The following is a 26,454-nucleotide window of genomic DNA, read 5'->3' as shown; positions in this document are numbered from 1 at the left end:
ACACACACACACACACACACACACACACAAACATGCATGCACCCATTTACTGTATGCATGCACACACATTTAGATCCAGCTTGATCCCCCATATCACTTCTTCTTTCGCATTCTCCTCCTCCCACACGTTTTTTTATTCTTTTGGCCCTTAATCTCCATCTACCCCCCTCTCCTCCAATTTACACTGACACTGCACCCCCTCCTGGGCGTCTCACCTCTCCTCTGTCTTATTCCCCCTCCTCACCTCTGTCTCTGTTCCCTTGTATCAGTGTCATCATCTGAATTAGTTTCCTCTCAGCTCTGTCTCTCGTCTCTAGCTTCATTTCAGTAAAATACCTATGTGGCTCCCAGTATGAGATGAAAGGGCTGTTTTGGAGCACTTATTCTTATCGATCTCTCTTTAAAAAACAGTTGAACATCATCTTCTTGTCTTCCCTCCTCTATTGCAGCTTAGAATGAATGATTCATTCTTCTAACCCTATTGTTATCCAACCTACAGTAACAGCTGCTGTCCTGTCATTTTTTTGTGGACACATTGCTGTTGAGGTTGCGGATGGTGATTGCTGGTAATAACCGGGTGCAGAATCCTGGTATTGGTAATGATGATGATGATGATGGTGATAATGTCTGTGAAGATTCTAAGTCATCCAGGTCAAGGTTATTCAAGGAGGGTTGAATCAAGGGCAACTGGACTTGGTTATAGATATTTGAAAACATTTCACCTCTCATCATTTTAGTGATTTGCAGAGAGCCATGTATTTGTATTTGTATTTGTATTTGTTGAGGCAGCAAAATTATTTGTATTTGTATTCAAATAAAAGTGGAAAGAGGCTTAAAAATCCTGTTTTTGTTTTTATTACACTTTTAATTTTAGAAAATTAAAGTGTTACAATAAGTGTTCATGAATAAACTACCTTACGAAGTAGGTCCTCACATCAGGTCTCAAACCGGAGTCTCCCAGATCATAGACGACTGCGCTGACTACTGAGCTAAAACTTTACTCATCGCCTCATTACAGACAGACCTCTACCTGTATATACACCCATAATACAGAGACAGCACAGCATGTAATGTGTAGAGAAGAACATCAAAGGTGATTTTTGCTTTGCACTTTTCATTTATTGCCTATTTTTTACAACCTAACTTTGTGGAAAGGAGAAGTGGAACAACAGGTTAAGGAGAGTCCCTTGGGAGCACTTCCTGTGTGTCAGTAGCTCAGCTTTATCTCTGGGGAACACCCCCAACTCTGGGAGTGATGTCCAAATTAGGAAATGTGCGTCATGTAAAAGGTGGATGTGACTCCCCTCATCGGAGCAGAGGAGAGAGACTGAGATAGCGATGTAACCGACCTGTGCGCTGGTATTAGACATGGGCTTATTTTTCTTCCCAAAACAAATAATTTTTAAAATATTAGTATGAAACAAATATTTGTAAAAAAAAAAAAAAAAACCCACTATTTGTGCTTTGCTGAATAATGTATTTGTATTCGGGCACACCCCTACATCATTTGCCCTCGATTCAACCCTTCTTGGATGGTGACAATGATGATGTAGTTCATCTGCTCACAATCAACAGACAACCACAGACCTAAGGTCTTTTTGTGCAAAATGGTCAATAATTCAGCTCCAGGACCAGTGACATCTTGTGATTAATCTCCATTAGCTCTTTGTTCTCAGGCTCAGAAACTCAGCTTTAACTCTAATTGTATGGCCTGACCTGCAAGAGCCCACTAGTAGGAGCTTCAGCATGTGTGAGAAAGCCCTGAGGATACACTGCCTAATAACATCTTATGAGATTTCAGTGCAGGTGTTCGATCTACATTCCTCAGTACTGACTAATGATGTTGACTGATCGCTAACAAGCTGATACGTTGCTACTCTGGGTTATTTAGTCATTCAGTGATGCACTGTAGTCATACCTTTATTTAATTAATATATTTCTGGTAGTGATATGTTATGACTATTTTAAGTAGAAAAGCCTTACCAGGGACAGGGGTCGCAAATTAGCCTTGGCTAGAAATCCTATATGTAATACATCTGTTTCATGTTATTTTAACCTGTTACGATGTATTTTTGCATCGTCCCTGACAAATAAACTAATAATAAAAATAAATAAAGCTCTCTTATTGTTAATTTCATGCTCTGATGGCTGTATTCTGTCTTTTTACCCTTAATGATTGTGTTAAGGATTGCTGTGGAATGAACATACGATAATCTGATCTGCATCCACCTCGAGAATCATGTGAATCAAAGTGCACACAGTCACTGACAGTGAAAGAGACGAATGGAGACATTTGTGAACCACCTGAAGGGGAGGATGTAAATGTTTGATTTTCGAGTTAGGGGGGATAATGAATAATTATAGTCAGAGCTGCGATGTCAGAGTGGCAGACAACTCAGTGTTAGTCAGCATCCACCTGGCTGCCTCTGTCTACCTGTCTGCATTTTAATTTCTCTTTCTATACGCACATCTGCCTGTGGTTGAGTATGTTTATCTTTGTATGTCTCTCACCGCCTAACTGTCTGTGAAATCTTTGTTTATCCAGATCTGTCTGCATGCCAGTTTCTCTCAGTCATTTTTTATCCAGCTCACTCTTCATATTCTTTTGTCAGTTGCTCTGTAGCCGCCTCTTTATGACCATACATCGTTTGTGTATTTATGCGGTGGTTTCATCTTCACCTTCCTTGGTCAATGCTTCATATATTAGAAGTTTGATTGTGTCTGCAGTTGAATCTAAACGTCCAGGCATTATGGATGTGCCAAAAGCTGAAGTCTGAGCCTGGCTGAGGCACAACTGGCACCAGTTGGTTTCTCAAAGCCGAACAAATGGTGTTCTGGACCAAGAGCTGGTTGCACCAGCTGTTCATATGCTCGAGTTTAGCCTACTTAAGTCTTGACTAAGTGGAGATTTATACATTGCTAAATTAAAACAGGTTTCCCCACAAATACTGATATTTATGTAGAGATTAGTTGCCATTAAATGTTTTCACTGACTAACTGCCAGCTGTTACTGTTACATAGCTTACTAAGCCAACTGACAAAGCCAATGTTTGTGTAACTACTTATTATAGTGAAATAGGTTAAAAGCCAGTTAAATAGTTATACACCAGTGTCTTTAATCTAGGCCCTGTAAAGAGGATGATAAGTAAGATACAAATACTACTTTGTAAAAAATCACTTAGATTGGCTGTATGAAAAAAATACAGACCCTTTAAAATAAGACAAACCAACTTAAATTTGTCCCTTTCATTCAGAGCTCTTATTCAGATACCAAACCAAAAAGAAAAGATATTAAATTGTCCACCTTTCAGTCTCTGTTAATACCCGGGTAATGTTACATTTTGAGTTCAATACATTTTCTTTAGTCCTTGTTTATTTCCTCTTCAGATGCAAGTTTCATTTTTCTTGAAGTTTAGTTCAGTTCAGTTCGGTCAAGTAAATAAGCTTTTTTTTTTCAGCAACTACGTAGTTTCAGTTCAGTTAGGGGCCCACTATATTTTGTTTGAAGGTATACTATGCAGGATGTTCCTAAAAAACAATGTATAGACTCATGAAAAATAATCCCTCTCAATCCCCTTTAATGAACCACCAGAAGTGTATGGCAGTGACTCTGCCTTCGGCCTGTATTTTCTTATTTTCTTATTATTTTGCTGTGTTCAGGATGCTTCTGGGTGCCAACCTTTGGGCAGTGGGTGTGTAGTCCCGAGCCAATAAAGGTACACGGGGTTGAGATTATATAGGTGATGAATTTTTATATAACTCAACTGTTTAAATTTTATTGGGCTTAAAGTTATGCATGATTAAGGTTGTAGCCACTTTGCGTGACCAGTGGGTGCTGTCACAGGCAAGTCGCTGCCACAGCAACAACATTGGTTAGGTAATGTAACCATTGTTATAACGATTCACCGAGTATAGGGGTAGTTGTACCTATTTCAGTGCATATTCAGTTCATAAAAGTCAACTGTAACATTTTGGTCACCTAAAAAAATCTTCTTAAAAAAGTTTAGCATTTGGTTGTGCTAAAAGACCCTCTAAGGAGTTGGATGGTCAATTTTTTTCCAGTAAGTACATTTTGTTTCAATGGTTTTAAGCCTAGTTTTTGCTGGGGAAAATTAGCATTAGCATTAGCATTATCACAGTTAACCATAGACTGTAATTGCACTATGCTAACCAAGCTAGTAGCTAGTAGCTTGCGTTAGGTTCAGCTCCACCCTCCCATCCAAATATGGTCACTTCTGGCTCCAAAAATCCAAGGTGGCGAAGGTCAAAATGCAAACTCGAGGCCTCAGAACAGGAGTCCACAAACCAATGGGTGACATCACATTGGCTACGTCCACTATTTTTTACAGTCTATGGTCAGGACTCATAGCGTAGCAACTAGGTCCCCGGCTGTCTCAATCTCTCTCCTCTGCTCTCTGTCTCTGTGTCATGGATGTAAAAAGAGCTGCAGGTCTATGTGTCTGCTTGACTGAGAGTGGGGCTGATCTACACTCACACAGAGCAGAGAGGCCACAGCGGACAGGATGAAGCTCTGCATTCACACAAAATCTGGCAATGTGGCACCTTCCTGCAGGGATGTGTGGAGATGTGGATTTGTTTATTTGTGCTTTAGAACGTAACCACCATGAAACAATCAGAAAATAATGTTTTATTTATCTGATTCACAACTTCACGATTCAGGACCTTGCTCTCTTCATTTACTTTCTAGCTTGCTCGATCACCGCTGCACTCTCTCTCTCTTTATCTCTCTCTGCTCTCAGGTCGCTCTGAAAATCCAAAATCCATCCAAAATCCACATGCAGCAGCGGCTGTTGTTGTGCCTCCCGCTCGCTGAAAATCCTTAGTCATCCTCTTTCAGAAATCAACCATAGAAAAAAACCCAATTTTTTTCAATGAACACATGCTACATTTGGCTTAAGCTGGCACAAAAAAATAAAATACACTCATCGGAGAGTCATCATCATCATCAACCCATCAAAGTCTGGTCTTCCAAAACATTCTTGTGAACAACAAAATAGCGAGGTCAATAAATACTTTAAAATGTATTAACAACTTTTTCTTCTCTCTGTAGCTAGCTTGCATACCGGACTCTGCTTGTTTTTCTTCTTGTTTTTCTCTCTCCTTCCAGTTTTTTCCCTTTGACCTCGCCTGAATATGAACCCTTTCTGCAGGCACCTAGCCTGCAGAATATTTTGAAAACTGCAATATTAACCCCACAATTGAATTTGAATGTTTTCTGTTAAATTTATGGGGGTTACATTTGCTTTTTAATATATTACTTTTTAGAGTGAGGAATAACAATGCACTAATAATATTAGAATGAATGACCAGTGATCAGGTTTGTTAGGTCAGCATACTCAGTCTAAAACACACTAGTGTTATACTGTTTGTATGCATATACACAAAAATCATACCTACAGGGACCGGCAGTTACATTCATTCATTTCTTAGCAAGGGAAGAATTTTAGCCACTGCTACTATTTGTAGCCTTTGTGGGACTTGCTTAAGCTTGTAGGATGAATAAGAGTTAAGTGACCTTTCAACTTGCTAAGTTAGGTGGATTTTGTCCTTATGAAAGTGGTCACACTGTAATGCGAGCCTGACCACCTCCAAGTGTGGTCTGGCTGATCTGATCACAGTCTGCCTTCTGTGTGTATTTACATCTTGCATTAACATTTTACTAGCTGTAAATGGGGTATAGTAGTCACTAAGAAGTTAGGAGGGACTTTGTGATGGATTTACAACTAGCTGGTGTAATCCATTCCTGTTCATTCTTGAATATACATTCCTGTATTTAGTGCTGAGGTTACATTAAGTGTTTACGTGTACATAAATAAGTATGTAATGCTACACTGCTGGGCAAGATCATTCCAGTGTCAGCCTCACTTGTTAAGGTCCATATTTCAGTATCTAGTCTGTTTTGACCATGCCCTTAGTTCATTTTTCATTTTTAAATGCAGTCAGTTAGCCTTGTGTAACGGCACCCCAACACCATATACACACCTCAGTGACCTTCCTTGTGTGTTGTGTGTCAGCTCACCTTTACAACCCTCGGCTTCTTGCTTTCCCTCCCACCATCCCTCATCCATCCATCCATTCCATAAAACATACCAACACACATCCTCCCCTATCATCTCCTGTCTAGCCAAGAACACTTAATGCTGCACTTTGGTTTCTTTCCCATCAATCCCCTGTTGCGTAACCATCTTTCTTTGAATCTCTTTTCCTCTCTGTCTTAAACTCACTTTCTATTTCTCTCTCTCTCTCTGTTTCTCTATCAGTATAAATAAGCATTGTGATGACATCATGTTTCAGGTGCCGCTGCCCTTGTCTTTGCGGCGTTACCAGAAAATAGAATCATTACTGCCCACACATAGGCCCGGTGATTTGCTGTCATGTGACAAATGAAAATGTCACAGGACTGCCCATGAGAGGGACAGAGATAAATCTCTCTTAAATGACTGTGACAGCTGCCATGTCCAGGAGGAACACGTATGAATTAATGTGGCGTAGACACTCAGCCCTGTGCACTGGCTTCCACTCTGAGCCAGCTGACATATCTCCCCATGATATTGTGTCGACCGGTGAGGTGGTTAAAGTGTTTTCTGTTGTCTTTCTTCAGATCAACAGATATGAAATTGTAATTTAACATTAATCTCAACCAGCCAGGCCCTGTTGGCTGGTGCCCTAGGTATTACCTGTGGCAAGGCTCAAGGCACTTCTTTTGTGAATCTCTTTCCTTTGTGCAGTCTGTCAATTTGTGGATGAAGTAAATCACATCCTCCTTCCGCCACTGTAGTCACATAGTCTCTCAACTGGCTCCAGTCCTGTACCCCATCATTCTTGCCTCAGAGGTTGCTTAAAAAAATAACTTCCTGTCAGGCACAGAAATCTCACAGAGAATTTATTATTATCAATCCCCTTATCATTTACATCACTCTTCCTTTCATCTCTTTGCTGTTAAAGTTTTGGTGAAATGTTTTTATTCTTTTTCCTGCATATGATCATGTAAATAGCTACCCGGTCCCTCAAGAATAGAATATTCACAAAAGTATAATTAAAATGCTTTGAAAACATTGTTCATAGAGCATGGCATAGCATTCTGTTTGGGACTGGGAACAGAAAGCAACCTTCAGGACTACTAACCACAACTGCATTTGGTACACCAGTAGAGTACCTTATTAAAAATACAGCCCCTCAGGATTAGAAACAACATGACAAAATTATCGCTGGAGGGGACCTCTGGTTCAGAAAGCCTCTGGCTATTTGAATTGATTAGTCTCAGCCAGCATACTCTCTGCTAATAGATCAACTTTGAAATTAACTCTTATGTTTGCACTCTTAAGTCAGCAATTGCCCACAAAGCTTCATACAATAGTAAGTGATAAGAATACTGACAATAAATGTGAAAGAGCCAAGTGATCACTGCACTATCCCTCCACTTCAACAACACAACTATAAAATCAACATTATATTTTCTTTTAACATAATTTGATTTGCTTCTTCTTTGGTCTTTTTTTGTTTTTAGCAGATTTGCACTGACCTTAAAATATATGGTAGTAGGTGTAATTTGTTAGGTTTTTTAGGATCCTATTTTGGCTTTTTCTCCCCCTTTTTATTGGATGGTGAGTAGCAGTATAGAAGCAGGAAGTACATGAGTGGAGAGAGAGAGGGGTAAGATATGCAACAAAGGTCTCCAGCTGGAATCTAACCAGGGATATTTTGGTTATGTGGCCACAAGATAGCCTGGCAGAAAATTTCAGATATTTTGAACATGAACTTAAAAATCACACATGCAGTATAAATAAAGACTGAAAGGCTCTCTAACTAAAGATTCTTTGGCTCAGAATATTGTAGATTTAGGTGTGTGTTGAACATGAAAATCCTAAAATCCTAAAAAAACAAAAAACAAAAAAAAAAAAAACACCAGAGGTGAGGAAAATTCATTGTGAATTTCCTGGTCTGCAAAGTACTGCTTAAGTTATAAAGATAGAAAAGTTATAAAGTTAGAAAATGTCCACTTGAGGAAAACTTTTAGCCATCAGAACCACACCATGAACATTTTGGATCAATTAGAAGAGCAGCTGCTTTCCCTTGAGGACTTTGGGATTTGGATCTCTGCCCAGAGGGAGTGAAAATAGAATAATCCAGTAAGTGAAATAAGCTGCTTACTCCCTCGACATTAACATCTTATTTTCTGTCTTTACCCGGCTGCCACTTGAAATGGCTGGGAGGTTACTTAAGCCTCAACCATTGTATCCCCCACATTGGAAAACATCACGGCTGCAGAATGCAAAAAAAAAACAAAAACAACACAATAAGTACAGTTATTTTTTCAGTCCTGTAGCCAATGATGTGAGATGATTATCTTCAGGAAAGGCAAACTGACACTGTGACTCGCTATAAAGTTGGGCATCCACCTGAGAGTCACTCTTTGATCTTAGATATAGCTTGTAGGGAAGAGAAAATTTGCATGATTTTAACAGACTGTTAATCTTAGTCTCCACATAATAACACCCATACACATCTGCCTCCAATCTTATCTTTATCAAACTAGCATTGATCATTTTATCCTCAGGGATAAAGCTGTACAGTTTCTGTTGATACAATAATAATACAGATTTCACACAAATTCACACTTTTTATTTTGACTATGTGCATGCTCAGAGAAACAGTACATGGTTAGTATGCACCCTGATAGAAGGAGCCACACTCTCCTGGCCACAGAGCTCCTGCCTTTTCTGCCCTCAGGTCCACTTGGGCTGTTATTAGAGCTGTCAGCAACAGACTGAAAAGTCCTCCCTATGGACACGATGTATCAAGACTCACAAGGAAGGAAAGTCTTCCTATCATATCAGAAATTCAATTTTTACCATCCCCTAGCATAGCTGTGGGACTTCACTATTCCCTTAAGCCGTCACAGTGGCTAGTCACTTGGGATTCTGAGGCACTTCACCCCAATTAGAGTTTGCAATCTCTCATTCAATCAGTCAATCAGTCTTACCTGTCATGGGTTAACTCCAAAAGCAACGAAGGGGAACATAGCGAAAATGTAGCGGTAGGGTTTTAGGATTGCAATGAAATGCTTTTAATGCCCATGTAAACATTAAATTGCAAGGCACCGGTGGGACCAGTTAACTGCAGGTGGATGCTGTGCTGAGAAAAAGATAGAGATTGAGATAGTGAAAGGATAAGCTCTGAGGAATGAAGGGCCACAGTGTGAGAGCTGCCTATAGAGAGACTGGAGCGTAACCATTCCCATTAACTATGCTGAAAACTGTCCTCAACACCTCAGATTACCATCATTATTGTCTCTATCCTGCTTCTATATTCCTGTTTTCACTATCCATTGTTGACATCATTGTAGCAAACCTCTTTCACTTTCTCATCTCTATTTTTCCAACAGTGCCAAGCAATCTAATGAGACAACTCTCTTTTAAGGCTGAAGGAATAGTTTGACATTTTGGGAAATTTGTTTATTTGCTTTCTTACAGAGAGTTAGACGAGATGGTCGGTACACCTCATGTCTGTGTGGTCAGTATGGTCGACCTACCATCACTGTTAAAGCTCACTATAATTTCCATGTTATATTTTCTTTGTTTAGAAATTAATAAAATAAACTTCTCAAATACATCCAAATACATGTTCACGCCCAAATCCGACAATGCAACAACAACAAAGACTATGGAATGGGCATGTGTGAGTAATCTGACATCATCATAAGGAGGAAGTAGAGGTAACATTGCAAATGAAGCGTTCAGAGCAGGCTTTGTGCTGTATGCTGATGGGCTGTTGGCTGTAGCTTCATATTTAATTAACAGACATGAGAGGAATCGATCTTATCATCTAACTCTAGGCAAGAAAGCAAATAAGCGTATTTCTGTCAAACTATTACTCTCCACCTCCATATCTTTCTCAACTTCCTCTGCTCACTTTTTCAACTTCTTACGTGCCATCTTTATGTCGGTCAGTCCTCGCTTTGCCACTCAAGTGAAATGTTTTGTCCCCTGCTCCCTTGGTCTGAGTGCTCCGGTCTGTTTTTATCGAGCAACTGAAGTGTGAACCCATCAACCGGCCTGGTGGATCCCATGGGATCTCAGGCTGGTTCAGGTCAACTAATCAGCCATAACCCTGGCAACGACTGGGAAAAAAGGATGGGTCAAGGGTGTGAGTATGTGTGAACACATTCAGTTCTGAGTCACTAAGAACTGGGAGAGCCGTGATGAGCCTGTTTATTTGTCCTTATATATTCTATTAGATTACATCTCATTTTCTCTCCATTCATTGCCTTTTACCTAGACCCACACCTTTGTCTATTCATAGCATTACCTTCGCTGACCTCTCTCCTATGTAATTTCGTGGCTGTATTCTCTTTATCATGGCACCCCTTACCTTTATTGAATCAGTTTACTGACCCATAGACTCTCCTTCCAAAATTACCCCTTCTCCCTGGAGCTAGTCCTGTCTCTTTTGCTATTCTACTAGAAATTCAGATGAGTGGAGTGTCAGGAGTGGTTATCGTCTGGACCTGGGTGGCATCTCATTTAATTCCACAGGATGGAGGAGAGGTGAAAGAGGAATACGTTCTCCTGTCACCTTCATCCTGCCTGCTCTGATGGACCAATGTAAGTGAGAAGAAGGAAATAATGCCTATAAGGGTACCCATACTCCATGTCTGTGTGTTGTGTGTTTATGTATGTGGGAAGTCTATTTTTGTGATTTCATTTTTAGCTCTTGTGAGCTAACTGTGTTGTTCCCTGTCACTGTTAATGGCTGAGAGTTTGCTTGTTTTATTGTGAATTTGGTGACAGAAAATAAAGCTGGTCATTGTCAAGAAAGATGAAAGTGTTGTTGTTACTGAAGGATTTCATACAGTCTTATAAGACAGTTGTGGCTGCAATGACATGACGTGTTTATTTGATTACATTTTGGTTTAATGGAATAATTCGTCATACTGGGAAATAGGCTTGTTAGCTTTCTTTCTGAGGATTAGATGAGAGGATCAATACCACTCTCATGCTTACTCTGTGTGGTAAACATGACACTACCAACTGCAGTCAGTTGGCTTAGCTTATTATAAAGACTGGAAACGGAGGGAAATGCCTTATGGTCTCCACTGATTAACAGTTGTAACACGCTTGTTTGCTGTCTGCTAAGAATTAAATTCTTGAGTGATACCACTCTCATGTCTGTGTGATTGACGCTGGAGGCTTTGCAAAGAAATGTAGCATGTAACCTCTCTTAAAACAACAAATTGCTATTTTTACATTTCTGTTTCTATGGACTAAACATAGAGATTTGTGTAGACCTCTTCTGAGGTTAGGCTTTTTTTTTTAAATTTGGACAGAGCTTCCCCCTGCTTCAAGTCTTGATGCTATGCTAATCAGCTTCCAGCTCCAGCTCCATACTTAAAGCAGTAATTTGACATTTTGGGAAATATGCTTATTTGCTATCTTGCCAAGAGTTAGATGATTAGATTGATACCACTATTATATTTGACTGTCAGATATAAACCAGCAGTTATCTTAACTTAGCACAAAGACTGGAAACAGGGGGAACAACATTTCACAAAATGGAAAAGGTAGGGGCAGTAATTCTTGTTTGTGGACGGACTAAACCGAGGTCAATTCAGAGTTAATATAATGAAGACTGATAGTATCATTGACCAGATTTGACTGAACTCTAAATTGACTTGGGTTTGGTCCAGTTACAAATAAGAATTGTTGTCCCTACCTTTTCCGTTTTGTGAAATTTTGTGTTTTCTGTTTTTTTGTTTTATTTTGTCCACTGTTGTTGCATTTTGCACCTCAGGACCACTGTACAGTACAGCTGTTGTCACTAATAATATCTTGATTTAGGATCATAAATGCTACCTCCAACCAACAGTTCATGGCAATTCCTGCATCTAACAGAATTGACGTCAAATCATTATTTTATATAAAAAAAAAAAAAAAAGTCTATGACAACACCTGCATATTGTTATTGCCTTTAAACCTAAGTGATGAAAGATATAGTTGGAAGCAACTCAGATTTGGCTTCTTAGAACTGCTGGCAAGCACAAGATCACCAGCTATGTCTGGGAAACGTCAGTGACAAGAAAATGATGCATCCGTTCACAAATTTTTTTCCATCTGCCATTTAGAAATGCATCTGCACTCTGGAGTGTATTTGCCAAAGGTGTTTTTGTCGATTTTTATCATGGATAACATGAATGGACAGGCCAAAACTAAAATAAGTGTATTCATATAATCATCTGAGTGTGTGTATGTGCACGAGGGGACAGTGTCTAAATAGATCTACTGTACTGATGTGAGCTGTCGAAGGAAGGATTTTTCCTGCAGCAATTGCAGGACTCAACTCATCTGCATGGTCCAGTTAAGACTCCTACGCCCACCCACCCATACTCACACACACACACACACACACGTACAAACACACACACGTACACATTTACACACGTGCACACATGCATGCATGCACACTCACACTGTTCCTCCTGTTGCCACAGGGATAAAGATACACCAATTAGTATGCACCAGTTGATTTACTCAGGAATTGGCAAAAAGCCCAATGGGAAGATGAAGGTTTAGAGGGCCAAGGTTGTGCGCCTAGACTGGGCAAACATTAAAGCTGAACTGCAGTAAGAATAATTAGGGACATAGTTGTTTATTGGATGTGTAATGACTTCTGGGGGAATTACAGCTGAATAGCCAATTATTGGGTTATAGGCATTAGAACTTACATAGTTACTGTCAAGGCTCTCTTGCTCTTTGTAGCCACAATCTGCTTTCCATATGTTGAATGGATGCAGGCCTGAATACATGAACAAATTAATTTCCCCTTGCTGGCTCTCCCACATCAATGTGCTGAATATGTAAATTTTATGTCATACGGGTAATGCATTATCCTCTCTATATGAACAACGCTAGCTTTTCAGGAATTATATGAGACAGATAATATTGTGTCATTTACAGCCATGCATGTGCGTGGTTTGAATGAGTTTTTGAAACGTTTCTGTAGCTGCTCAGCAAATGTTCAATTTACTGTCACAAGATTTTTCCTCCAGGAAACTCAATTTCAACCCTACAAATGAGAAACATATACTCCACACAGTTTCACTTACTGTCATGTCAGACCAATTTCTCACTGGACAAAGTTAGAGGAAGTCATTTTCAAAACATTTGGTGGGAAAGAAAAAAGATTTTAAAAAAACATTTTTTTGGGTCATCGGTAGTATTTACATGTAACTTCCTGTCCAATATGATAGGAGATTGGATTTGTTAGATTTGAATAATCCCAAATTAATATACAATATAAGTGAATATATACTGCATATGTTGACTGATGGGGATTTGTGGGCTTGGTGAGTACTGCTTTTGGATAACAATGTGCTGTTTAAACAGTATATCCACTGACAGTCTACTCAGGTGTTCCCTGAAGTCCTTGGTGGTCGAGTGTCCTGGGAAAATATATTCTGTTTTAATGATTGTCATGTGGAAAATAAATTCATTTATTCCTGCTTTGGGAGCTTCTTGGGCTCCTTGGTGTTTTCTGAGTGTGGACAAACTTAAGTGGCTTTATCAATACAAATTCTCTCCTTTTCTTCTTTGTCTTTTTTTTCATTTGTCCCCATTCCCTCTTTCTTAGTTTAATCCTATTGGACATTCATGAATCATTTTCTTTCCTCTGCCCACACTTGTTATTCCTCAAGCCTCTACTTTGTTTTACCTAATTCCCTCATCTTTTGCTCCCAAACCTTCAGAGCCTATAGCCCATATATGTTGTAATGTTCTTTTTTTGACTTTTATTTGGTTAGACATATGCAAAAGATACAAATTGATATTTACATAAACAATAGAAAATGTGATGGAGAGGTGCAAAAAACCCTCAGAGGGGCTTGATCAGGGCATTCTCCAACGCATACCTTAATCCATTAGAAAAAGAGAACAAATATTAAAAGATTGGGAAAGTGAGAGAGATAAAAAAAGACAAAAGATAAGATTGCACATACTAGCAGACATCTATGTATATAAGTACATAAAGTAATTAATGTGACAGAACCTTTAGAATGTTTTGTGAATACAACTGCAGACTTTCAGTGGATTGATTATCAATCAAGATCAGCCATGTGTGAAATTCCCACTTGACCAGGACACAACAGGCAATTAATTTGTCATTGATTCCCACTTTGACCTCCAGAGATGTGCAAAGTAATGAAAAAGTTGACAGACCCGTAAAAAAAAAAAATGTCTTCATTAAGAGACCCATTGTAATATCTGTTTGATGCACAGTAACATTTCATAATGCCAGAGGTCATCTTAGATGAAAAAACACACTTATATGCAATATTGGATGTGTATACACCACATTAATACGCTGACATAAGTCTGAATGTCATGTTTTATTTTTAACAGAGCAGTTCTTTCAATGACCACTAGATGGGCTCTTTCCTCTTTAGACACCTGTTCCTGCACATGTATCACCTGGAAAAACAAGTAGCAAGGATTTGTTATATCATTGTCTTAAAAGAAAAGCATCCAACTAAAACAAACCACTGCAAGTCTCAAACAGTTTGACCATACAGTCTGTCAATGGCTATGTGCATATCAGAACAAGTATGATTCTGTGGTATGAATGGTAATATGTATGGTATCAGAAAAAAAAGATATATACATTGTGAAATAAACAAGGGTAAGAAATATGGGACCCCTTAGCACAGTTTCTTAAATGAAATATAGAAATAAACAGTATATTCCTGGAGTCTCTGCTGGTCACCTAGCAACCTCACAGTGGCTGGACTTTAAGAAAGTCACTGTGACAAAAAAAATATTCCTCTAAACACACACACACACACACACACACACACACACACACACACACAAAAACATTCACATTATTTCACATGTGTGGTTAACAAGATTTGAATTTGGTTCTAGTTTGTGCAACTGTACATAAAGTTCAGTAACTTATTATGTAACTGACTATTTCAGTATCAGAGACGTATTTCCTTAAATGATTCTTTATACGTAGATAGGAAAATCCCTGACAGGACCTAACTAACCAGTGGTGCCAGGAACCTTGTTATTGTCGTGGGATTTGGAGCTGTTTGTCATAACAATCAGGATATGGGGGTTTGGAGGACGTACTTGTCGGATGTTTTCAAGCATGCAGGATCAACAGTTTCCTCAGAACATCTCTGTCTAAATTATAGTACTTAAATGTTTAAGCCATGTAAAACACTTTGTAAAAGTGCTGTATAAATAAAGTTTATTTATTATTCATATTTCCTCTTATTCCTGCAGTAGGTGTGAAATGATGCTATGCTATTCATGTTATACTTTCAACTATAGTAGGACTTTAGACAACTTTGGGTGTGCTTAGTCATGCTCGATGTGCAGCCACCAAACAACATGATTTATCTTCCTCTTTCCCAATATAGAAGGCTATATGAAGCCTCAAAGTGAAAGAAATCTGAGGTGCAGAGCTTAAAGCTGCTGCAGTAACAGCTTTTCAGCTTGTTTACAACATAATGGAGTGTCAGTAGTTGGTTGCAATGATCTATTGAGCCTACACACTCTGGTAAATCCTTCGATTCGTGAGAGTGTGGCCAATGCTGCAACTCCAGTTTGTGCCAATAAATGTTCAGCATACGTGTGTACAGCATTTACAGCTGTAGCAGTGATCAGTGACAAAATGTAAAGCCTGTAGATTGCTTTCAAACAGAATAAAACTTCAATTCAGATTCAAGATTCAACTTGACAAAGCTGTTCTTTGAGTAGTTAGATAACCTGGTTAGTTGTAACACATGCTGTAGTGCATTGCTGAATGCTTTTCTCTGTGTCTGAATGCTTGTACAAAGAGAGGAGGAGGAAGAAGACAGAGAGCCTTACTTTCTCCTCACTTTTATGGACATCATCCTTAACTTAAAAACAAAAAAAAAGTTACCAAAGCCTCCCCTCAGAATATTAAAAACAGTGAGGTATTGTATGGGTTACATAGTTACACCTCAGCTCTGCAAGTTATTACATTATCACTTAAAATGTGATACAATATGACATTTTTAGAAAAACAACTTTCTAGAAATCACCTGCTATTATGGTTCTAATTCTGTTGTGTCTGCCTGAGGAAAAAATGCTGGATGACAGTCTGTGTCTGAAGGTTAATGTCCACATTTTCCGACTGGAATTTGAACCATTTTTGTTTGTTTTTCATTCTTTTTTTTCTGGTTTGTATTTTTGTCAAGCAATTTATCTTCTAAATGGACACAGTTTGGCTCACTCATGCTGTCTGCCCGAGTTTCAGACCTGGTTAATGGGAATAAATGTGAGTCTCTTTTGCCACATGGAGTGCATTAATGCACACTGCCCTCTAAAACAGTCCTCACCCCACATGCTAAAACACAGCATCACAAAGTCTGTGTGATTCAGCTGGCACTTAGCTTGTTATTCAAGCCCAGCTTTCATGTTGCTGCATTCAGGAGTAATATTAGGCAAAACTCCCTGTGAACAATAATAACCCAACTTGTTAGATCATATTTCCTCTTCGCCTACAGATACTTTTAATGTCCAGAGATGAGTTGTGATTACTTGAACTTTTCTACTGTTTAAGTCACTTTTAGTCACTTTATGTGATGGGGAAAAGTTGGTTTCTTGTTATCTTTTAACTTAATCAATAACATCTTCACAGACATTTTCACTGACTTATTGCAGCACTGCACGTCTCCTATTAACTCCTGTGAGGAAGTATAAATAAGATGAATGACAGTCCTCAAGGTGTAATCAGTTGATAAATGTTAAAATGAAAAAACAAAAGGAAAGAGGGTCATTACTTCCAATATCTGAAATCCCACACTCAGTTCAGCAGATGTCCAGTAAGACGTATACACTTTATTCCCCCCTTCTTCCTTCTCCCTCCCTCTCTGCAAAGCCCTGTTCATATCGCCATGTTTACTGCATGTTGACATGGAAAATATTTTAAGGTGAAATAGCAATGATTCATATATACACACACTCTCACTGTGCTCTGTGTTTGTCTTTAAACTTCACTTTTCCCCAAATCGTGTATATAAGCCATGTTTAGGAAGGGGAGATCACTCATTACCTTATTGTCTGGAGTCTGAGCGGGATGGGATACTACACTATTTTACAAAGGACATGCTGCATTTTTTATACCTTTACATGGAAAACTTGAATGGAATTTGGCCTAACTGGGACATTATCTACGGACTAAGACAGTTGGACATTGGTGATGGCAACTTTGGTGTGATGTGTCTAAGGATTTAGGCATTATCAAGAGTTATATTGTCAAGCAATGTTAGTAGGATCAGTCATCACATCAAAAATGGGAACATTTTCCAAGAAAGAGCATTTCATTGGCATCAAACGTCTGCAGACAGGACTTGGATACAGGAGACAATATGAATTTTAGTGTTTTCGGTTGACCTCTAAAGAGCACAAAAAAACTGAAAGGTTGTTCAATGACTTCCAGACTAAGGGCAAGGTATTTCATTCCTTTCATCACCTGTATGCGTGTGTCTGGAGTGTGTGTGGGTGTTTACACATAACAGCAAGCTGGTAATGCATGAGCCCAATCCTCGCTGGAGCACTGGGCATGATGACATGTCTCCAGGCTTGACGTTCTCTGCTACCGTTTACTAAACAGCCTTGATAGGACATGACTGTTTTAGTAAATACAGAAGGCGCGCGCATGTGTGTGTGTGTGTCCTTGTGTGTGTTTTGGGTTGATTTGGTATCAGGACAGTTAGCTTTCTGTTCAGGTAGCAGTTCTCCAAAGTGAGGTAATACATCACCTCACATTAGAGGAATAAACTTCAACAGATTCACTACCTGTCAGACTTTTCAAACTCTTTAACAACCACACAGTGAGGTGTGAAATCATTTTTAACACCGCTATAATCAGGACTCTTCTTATACGGTAAACACAAATCCCTCATGCACAGCGGCTCTGGTATAATCGTTCTCTGTCTGAGTTTATAATGTAAACACCACACACTTGTATCTTGCACTGCACAGACGCGTACACACAAGCACACACATAAACGATATATGTGTGTGTGTGTGTGTGTGTGTGTGTGTGTGTGTGGGCGCGTTCCGTTAGTTCGACAGGTGTGTGGAAGACTGCCACGAGCCAGGCGGCAGGTGGAGATGAAGATTTATAGATTTTAATCGTATCACTCTTGAGCAATAATTCTACTGCCTGAGGGAAGGAAGGTCCACAGCTACAGTACATGTGATTGATGGATGCTGTGCTGGGTATCCTTGAATCATAGCGAAACTAGTGTTTTTTCACAATATATATGCAGACCGGCTTGTGCTTCAGTAATTGCAGGTAGCAGAAAATCAAACAGTTGATGAGTTTTCATATAAACAGAGCGCAAGTCCACTGGGGAAAAAAAAGATAAAAGCAGAGCAGAAGAAATGCCAGGAGGGGGAAAGTATAATAACTGGATGCTATATCAAGTTAGACAAGTGTGAAATCCATGGATGAGGTAGCTATCCAAATAAAGAATATATTCAGTTCAAATAATGAAAAACAAACAGAGAAGGGAAGTTCCAAAATATCGGAATGTGTATTGTGTTATGAGTTTCAATAACAGTAAATTGACCCTGGTTTCAGGGAGTCGGTGAGGTAAATCCCTCAGGTTTTACCGTTTCTTATCTGGAAAGCTCCATCTGGAACACTACATTCTCCCCCTGACGTTGTCATTCCCATCCATGGCATGATTAACAGTTACAAATTTGCATCAATTTGAAACTGTCTGAATAAGACAGTGGGAGGTGATGTCTTCTGTTAATGAAATCTCTGAGACAAAAGCCCTATAATGTTTCTGTTGGCAGACACACTTGAAAAGAGCTTATGCTGGATAGACAAGGTAACCCCTATTCTTGATGTCACATCTTTCACCTGCCAGTGCAAAGTCTGAACAAGATATGGAGAAAAACAAACAAACTAATCGGTTGCACAAACTATTGAAAGTGCCAAGACAATTTGGGATGGAAGTGTGACATGTTGGGACAGTAATACTTATGATATGTACTGTACTATTCTCCTTTGTCTCTTCTCTACTCTGCTTATCTCCTGCTATCCCCCCCCCCCTCCCTCTCTCTCTCTCTCTCTCTCTCTCTCTCTCTCTCTTTTTACAAATGCTTCTAATCCACTCTATAAGCCTAATATCTGCAGGAGAAGATACTCTATTTGCATATGAATTTGGCACAGTCATAATTCTCCTGAATCATGACTGATGAAATGAGGTTTATAGCGCAGACACAGTTAAATCAGATATGCTTGTAAGTCTGACAAACGTAATAAAGCAGGACTTTATGATCCATCTAAATGCAACCTCATCACTTGTTTAGAAATCAGTTATGCAAATTTTGACAGGTTGACCCCCTTAACCCCAGTTACTAATACACTTTGTCATTTGTGCCAAGATGTTAAATTCCACTTGATCTGGGTGTCGTGTTTTTCTTTCTTTCTTTCGTTCGTTCTTTCTTTTTTCTGTCTTTCTTTCTTTCTTTCTGTGTTTAGTGTAAATGGATGTCATGCTGCCTGTGTTTCAGGGTAAATAAAGGCCTAAGGCTCACACCGATCAAAGGATTTATATTTATTTCAATAACACGTGAGCAGGACACCTAAAGAATAAAACAGAATGGAATATTACCGGTACAGGTGAAATGATTGTCAATTTGTATGAATCTCAGTTTTCAAATTAATGAATGTAGAACAACATTGGTTCATTTAGTTGATGATGAAGTCCAAATTTATAGTTTGGCAGGGGAAACGTGGACTGTGATGTGTAAATAATCAAAAGGTGCTCCCAAGTGTTGGAAAATGAAATGTTATATGTGGTGTTATATGCACCATGGACTATACTTTCTGCCACTGAAAAGCATGTATCAAGACAGACAGCAACATATTACCGCTTTACTGTTAAATTTGCACATCAGAATCAACTGTACAGTTTCTAGTTACTGCAGTGCATCTGTCTTATTGTACACATTTGTATTACTGTTGGACATCTGACTAAACAAATTAACACTGCTGTCAAGTTTTGTTTCTTTATATTTCCAATATCTTTATTTTTACTTTACTTTAGATCATTTAATATCCTTCATTATTACATTATCATCTTTGCTAGTGTCTATGTGTTCTACATATTATTGTTTTTTTTAAACTTTTAAGTATTTTTTATGAATGGCACAAGCGGCAGCAAAAGTTGTTTCTCTGTTCATAATCCAATAAAGCTTTAAACTTTAACTTTTGACTTTGACTCGATTGCTTGTACAGAATGTTCTTGTTTATCAGTTTTGATGTTGGGTAGCTAACAATGTTCAATAACTACTTATAATAGTGGTGACATTCATCCTAACATTCTGCTTGAAGGGCAATTATGAATCAACAGATGATGTGTGAACTGTGCTGAGTGACTGTGTTTATTTAACAGTTCTTTCACGCTTCAGCATCTTTATAGCTTTTTACAGTTGGTCCCTCTCCCCTGATAAAGCCGCTTGCATCCAGTCAGCAGCATCTGTGTATAAATGATGTGACAGAGAGAGATTTCAGTGTTTAGGGTAAGGAAGAGGGACAGCATGGGAATGTGGCTTTTCACCGTTTAGGAGAATCAGTTAACTATCCATCACTATCCATCACACAAAGATCAGGTTTCACCGACATGCAGGTTTTACTCTGCTGGTCATCGCTTTCCTGACAGGACTGTTTTCTGTCTTTATGTTTGTCTGCTTTCTTTTTTTGGGGGGGAGGGGAGTATAGCCAAGTGCTCCTAGGTAATAATCATTCATTATTCTTCATAAAAAAAACTGAAAACTGAAACTGGAGGACTCTAAAACATTTTATTCATATCAAAAACACAACATAAACATTACATTATGAATCTATTTTATACAATAACAGTTGTACCAACAAACCAACAATATAAATGTCTAACATTACACAACACAGACATATTTACAAAGTAAAATGTGCATCACTCCAAGACTGTAAGTTCATCAGATTGTTTAGTTTTAGCACTACAGAAAAAAAACATGACAAAAAATCTGCCTTTAACCTTTTGTTGATTCTATAAAGGCAGCACCAACACAGTTTGTAGACAATGGTGTAATTTAACTACTCTTCTAAATGTGCTGTCTGAGCATTGCATGGGTGATACCATGAAAGAATCACTGATAGCAGTGTGGAATGACCTGATGTCAGCAGATCAGATCTGGGATCTGTTAATAATGAGTCAGATCTGATAGAGACTAGCTCCGGTTAGAATAAAAGCTGACTGTGGATCTGATAGTGAGGCCGGCAGCGGTTTCAGGGAGTGACACTCGTAGTTTTGCTGCTGACTCAGCTGTTCCTGTGGGAATCAAAGCCTTTTTACTCCACTGTCACACGCTATAGTGATCTCAACTGTCTCAGTCAGCGCAAACATACTTTGTGTGTGTGTGTTTGTGTGTGTATTGCCTTTCACAACAACAACAGAAGCTCTCTAACACAAAAGTCATCAGACAGGTAAAAATTTTCCTGTAAAGAGTCTTGTTGAACCACCCATTTTCCCTTCTTAATGTCTTATTAAACCTCTGTGCCCTCGCGATGGTAGATGATTCCTGTCGAACCCAGTGGAGGATAGAAATGCCCACTGGACCCGCTGTACTGGCTGAGGATGGGGCTGGTGTACGCTAGGGAGGAGTGGGTGGGTGAAGAGGAGAGCACGGTGGGAGCTGGAACTTGTGGTACCCACTCTGGGCCGGCTGAGTTGGGGGAGTAGCTACTAAAGCTTCCAGGCTGTGCGTGCCTATGAGGCCCATCTATAGGAAGGTTGATCGGCAGTGGCCTGTTTAACCCATCGCCTCCCACCTCATTAGCTGCTCCAGTGGTCACCCCAGACATCTCTGATAAGAAGCTGCTCAGACAAGGTGCGGGACCTGACGATGAAGGAGAGGGAATCCTGTCCGGCGTGGGAGAGATGTTAAGGGCCGGGTTGCCAGAGTGTTTAGGGCTGCCCCTCTCGCTGTCACCTGACTCAGGGGCTCCTGAGCCGCCCTCACCACCGGAGAGGGAATCGGACTTCCTCTTCCTTTTGCGGCGGAAGTTTCCATTGTCGAACATCTTTTCACAGTTTGGGTCAAGTGTCCAGTAGTTGCCTTTGCCTGTAATATCAGAATGAGAGTTAATAAGATTTAATTTATGTTTAAAAAAGGGTAAAATAGCTTATGTATGCAACACAATCAAACTGTAAATGTAAATGTAAATTTATTAATCATATACTGTAAACATTTGCTTGTTAGAGAGAAACAAAACACACAAAAAATATTTTAAGTGTTACCTGGATCATCCTCGTCTCTTGGTACTTTTTTGAAGCAGTCATTGAGTGACAGGTTGTGTCTGATGGAATTCTGCCAGCCTGCTTTACTTTTATTGTAGAAAGGGAAATTGTCGGCAACATACTGGTAAATCTGACTCAGTGTCAGTCTCCTGTCTGGTGCTCCGTGGATAGCCATGGCGATGAGAGCGGAATAGGAATAAGGTGGCCTGACAAGCTTCATCAAGTCTTCTTGTGAGGGTAGGGAGAACCAGCTCAGCTCCCCTCCTGGACCTCCAGCACCAGCCGGACCCAGGTAAGGCCTCTGCATGCCGTAGTGCTGAGGGACAAAGGGAGGGCCGGGGTTCCCAGGCGGGCCGGTGGTAGCCAGGTATGGTGGTGTGTTGATCCCGGAGCCGTTGAACCAGAGGTAGGGGTTTGGGGAGGAGGTGGTGTAGTCGCTCAGGTCGTAGGAGGTCGGTGTGGTGCGCTGAGGGCTCGGCAGCGAGGGAGGAGGGTAGTAACAGTCACTGTACATGCTGAGTTCAGGGGGCTCCTGGCCGAGGCTAGGGAACTGCGGGCCACACCGAGGAGGAGACTGGCCCTGGGCCTCAAATGACGACATTGTCAAGGCAGAGTTTCTTCTCACCTCTACCTTTGCCTTTGGTTGTCCTTCCTTTCTGTGTCAAAATCTTTTTGCAGCGACTTCTTTCAGCCAGTGAAAGTCCTTTGCTTGCTCAGTCCGTCACAGGTATTCAGTGCAGTTGGTGAGCTGATCCAAATGAAGGTCTCTGAGCTTTTAAGCTACTCTTTTCTTCTCCTTTCTTGTCTGTTTGCCCTTGGTTTATGTCAAGATGTCACCTGTCATACCTGCTTTATCTGTTTCCCTGGTAACGCCCCCAGTCTCGTTTGATTGGTTGTTTTCTCAGGTGAGTAGTCTGTTCCTGCTTTTATCTGTTTTTTTCCTTCTGTCAGCTAGTTCAGTTCCTCCAGGGGTTTTGTTCACCCTCAATTAAATAATTTTCCACTCAAGCTGTTACTGCAACATTAATTGAGTTCAGTCATCTGTAATTTTTTGATGATTATGATGCAAATTTATACAGACTGAAATAATATAACTTGGCCTTTTCAGATTAGACATTTTATTTTTTTCTTTCTTCTGTATGCTTCTCTTGCAATCACGGACAGCTTAGTCATCATGAAGACGGACAACCTTCTCTAAAAGTACTGAGAAAGAGCTCTTGGCAAATGTTTTCTTATTTATTCAGTATATGCTCTTTGTACTAATTAATATTACATTACATTGATATTTTCTGTAAATATTGGGCCACACTTAGTTTGAGATATAAATGAACAGAGAGTTAATTAGAGCATTATTCTCTTTCTTTCTATTCGGCTTCTTTAAACCAGGTTTAGCGGTAGAAATATCACAAAAGTACGAACAGCCTATTGTGGTAGTAGGAACAATAGGTTAATAGCTAGCAGCATTGCAGTGACAGCAGCCTATATAGTTTGGCATACATTTTTATATTATTTACTCTTAACCTATTTCCCTTTAATACATAGCATTAAGCTAACATCTTTTTAGAGGTTCTCATGTTTTCCAATAGTCGGATACCTATAAATGATAATTTTAACAATAATGTTCTTAATTCTTGTCATATCACAGTGTATCTTACTTCCAAATAGTAGCAGGTGATGACACGACCTATGGATACAACAGGTTTATGGGAAAAGTTTGTTAAGCAAAGATTTAAAAGCGTGACGTTAACTACGTCATCCCTCTGTACGTTGAGAATACGCAACACGTCATTTTCTTAAATTAGCGCGAGAACTTTCTCCTCTAAACATCTAATTTTGTGAAGAAACGCCTCTTATCGTAAGTTTTACACACTTTTAGATTTAATTATAGCTTGTTATCCCCATAACACGCTAATTGACATCCCGTGTAACATATATAAACATGGTTGTTCCTCTTTATTAACAGTATATCAGTCAAAATATTAGTTTTGGAAGAAGTCAACATGCTAACTTTCGCCGGTATGAGAACACAGCGTCGTAAGCTAACGTCTACCTTGGCTGTCCTGATTCAGACATGGCTTTCAGGTGTTAACTGACGAGAGTTGACGTTGGTTTTGTGTGCGGTTACTGTGACCACAGCTGATAAGAGAAATATGCCGGTTTGCAATGTAGATGGCCGATTCATCCTCACCAGCTGAGCCGCCGCAGGACAGCGGCGACGACGTGTTGGAGCTGAACAAGGATTTGGAGAGAATGATTGAGAACGTTGAAAGTATATCAGGTATGTTTTATTTGAACTTAGCGTTAATTGTAGCTCGGTTTCAGACAAACAAACATCAGTTACATTGGGATTCATTTTTAGTGAGCTGCTGTAGTTGCTAAAAGCCAACATAAATGTCTGTTAACTGCATTTTCACCCTCCTCCTCCTCCTGTACACCTGTAGTGCAGCTGACTTGGATGGCTTATGACATGGTGGCACTGCGGACCAGTCCCGAGCTGGGGGCCTCTATGCGGAGACTGGAAGAAGAGTATCACAGGTGCAGAGTTGTTGTCAGCGGAGACCGAGACCAGAAGCCAGAAAGTGACACATGTCCTGAGCCTGCTGCTACAACACTAAATCAAATGTGATGTCGTTATTAGATTTCAGTTTATACGGACTTAGATTAAGGGATTGGTTTATGTCAATGGTTGTTAAAGCAGTTTTACATTACATTTTATTGTGTTCAAGTAAATGCTAAAACACTATGTTCATTTTTATTTTGCTATGGAGAAGCAGGAGTTTGGAGGGATCTGCATCTGCCTTCTGTTTGCATTAAAACAGGATTTTTCATTCAGTAATGTAAACTGCAGTCCCACAGTATGATTGTAATAAGTTGTTTGTAAAGTGGCCTGCAGATATTGTGTGTTACGTAGTTACTAAAGTGGTTTGTTAAATGCAATAAATAAAGACAATTTTAAACAAGAATGTGTTCAGGTGTTTTTTTTTTTATAGACTGACATTTATCTCCTTCACTGAAGTGTGTAATTAGACTAATTCTATTTTATCTTTACTTTTATATGTAATATTGTATCAGCATTTAGAACTGTTTAGGTTTTTGTTGGGGGACTGCTCATGATATGTATCATCAGTTGACATAGCCTGTTTTTGTTGTCATATTATTCTTTTTTCCAGATGGAAAACACAGAGAAGAGCAACGAACAAGCTACCTCCACCGCCTGCATTGATCTGGAAAACATACTGAAAGGGCTGGACTCCTTGTCTAATTGCATGGATCAACTGGCTTGTACGTATAACTGTTTATCTCCTTTCCCACCCTTCACACCTCCCAAATGTCAGTAAGCATCAATTATGCCAGTAAGATGACCTTGATGATCGATTTGCAAATATGCAAAGCGCATGATGTAACTGTTACCCTAGATCTGCAATGTGATAGCCAAGAGTGGATTATTGTACACCAACTGCTATGCAAGTTAGCTTTGCTTGAAGATGTCAGTGGTGCAGTTACTTTATGCCACATGATGTCTGTCAGTTTGCACTCTGCTGATGGACAGATAGGAGTAACTGAAGGATTTCAAAAACATGGCTATCCATCAGGCCATTTGATGAGAGGTAAGATGTTGCAACATCTCTGCCAGGGGGGACAGTTACGGGCAAAACAGCAATCAATGTAATCCGTTTACAGTGTTGTCTTACTTCTGTATACCTATCTACTCATGTTAATAGCTCAAAGCCTTGAATTTAGGAAAATATCAGAAGTTTGTTTGTTATTTTATAGATGGGAGGAGCTGTGACACTTAGTGATGTGTCCCCTCTTTACTGTTTTTGCAGGCAGTAAACAAGAAATGAACCTACTCTACTATTTGATACTAACAAGAAATGATAAAAGACGTGCATTAACAAACGTGTTTCAAATATGATGACCTATTAAGAAAAAGAAAAGTATTTTCCCAAAGGTTTAATACTACTACTACTAATAATGCTAATAATAATAATAATGATAATAATAGTAATAATAAACTTTATTTATAGAGCACTTTTCAAAACAGTTACAAAATGCTTTACATGGTTAAAACATTTTAAGTTCTACAAATTAGCAGTAAAATCAGA

At 39.4% G+C, this 26,454-nt stretch overlaps 2 protein-coding genes across 2 annotated transcripts; one reads left to right on the top strand and one right to left on the bottom strand.

Annotated features, from left to right (window-relative positions):
* Positions 1 to 20,856: 20,856 nt before the first annotated feature.
* On the bottom strand, positions 20,857 to 23,993 carry foxi3b (forkhead box I3b). Its single transcript, XM_067598795.1, has 2 exons — positions 22,349 to 23,993; positions 20,857 to 22,172 (listed from the first exon to the last, which is right to left on the bottom strand). Exons 1-2 carry the CDS (start codon positions 22,947 to 22,949, stop codon positions 21,595 to 21,597), a joined length of 1,179 nt encoding a protein of 392 aa, XP_067454896.1. The 5' UTR covers positions 22,950 to 23,993; the 3' UTR covers positions 20,857 to 21,594.
* Positions 23,994 to 24,105: 112 nt separating this feature from the next.
* Positions 24,106 to 25,311, top strand: syce3 (synaptonemal complex central element protein 3). Its single transcript, XM_067598796.1, has 3 exons — positions 24,106 to 24,203; positions 24,518 to 24,626; positions 24,790 to 25,311. The coding sequence occupies exons 2-3, from the start codon at positions 24,518 to 24,520 to the stop codon at positions 24,972 to 24,974; spliced, it is 294 nt and encodes a 97-aa protein (XP_067454897.1). The 5' UTR covers positions 24,106 to 24,203; the 3' UTR covers positions 24,975 to 25,311.
* Positions 25,312 to 26,454: the final 1,143 nt, after the last annotated feature.

Source organism: Thunnus thynnus, chromosome 9 (genome assembly GCF_963924715.1).
Source record: "Thunnus thynnus chromosome 9, fThuThy2.1, whole genome shotgun sequence".
Taxonomy (NCBI): Eukaryota; Metazoa; Chordata; class Actinopteri; order Scombriformes; family Scombridae; genus Thunnus; species Thunnus thynnus.
This window is presented reverse-complemented; position numbering and strand designations above follow the sequence as displayed.

Coding starts and splice junctions, on each gene's coding strand:
- foxi3b (XM_067598795.1), bottom strand. CDS start 22,949: ATGTCGTCATTTGAGGCCCAGGGCCAGTCTCCTCCTCGGTGTGGCCCG. Junction 22,173..22,348: donor AAGAGACGAGGATGATCCAG/GTAACACTTAAA, acceptor CTGATATTACAG/GCAAAGGCAACTACTGGACA.
- syce3 (XM_067598796.1), top strand. CDS start 24,518: ATGGCCGATTCATCCTCACCAGCTGAGCCGCCGCAGGACAGCGGCGAC. Junction 24,627..24,789: donor GAACGTTGAAAGTATATCAG/GTATGTTTTATT, acceptor GTACACCTGTAG/TGCAGCTGACTTGGATGGCT.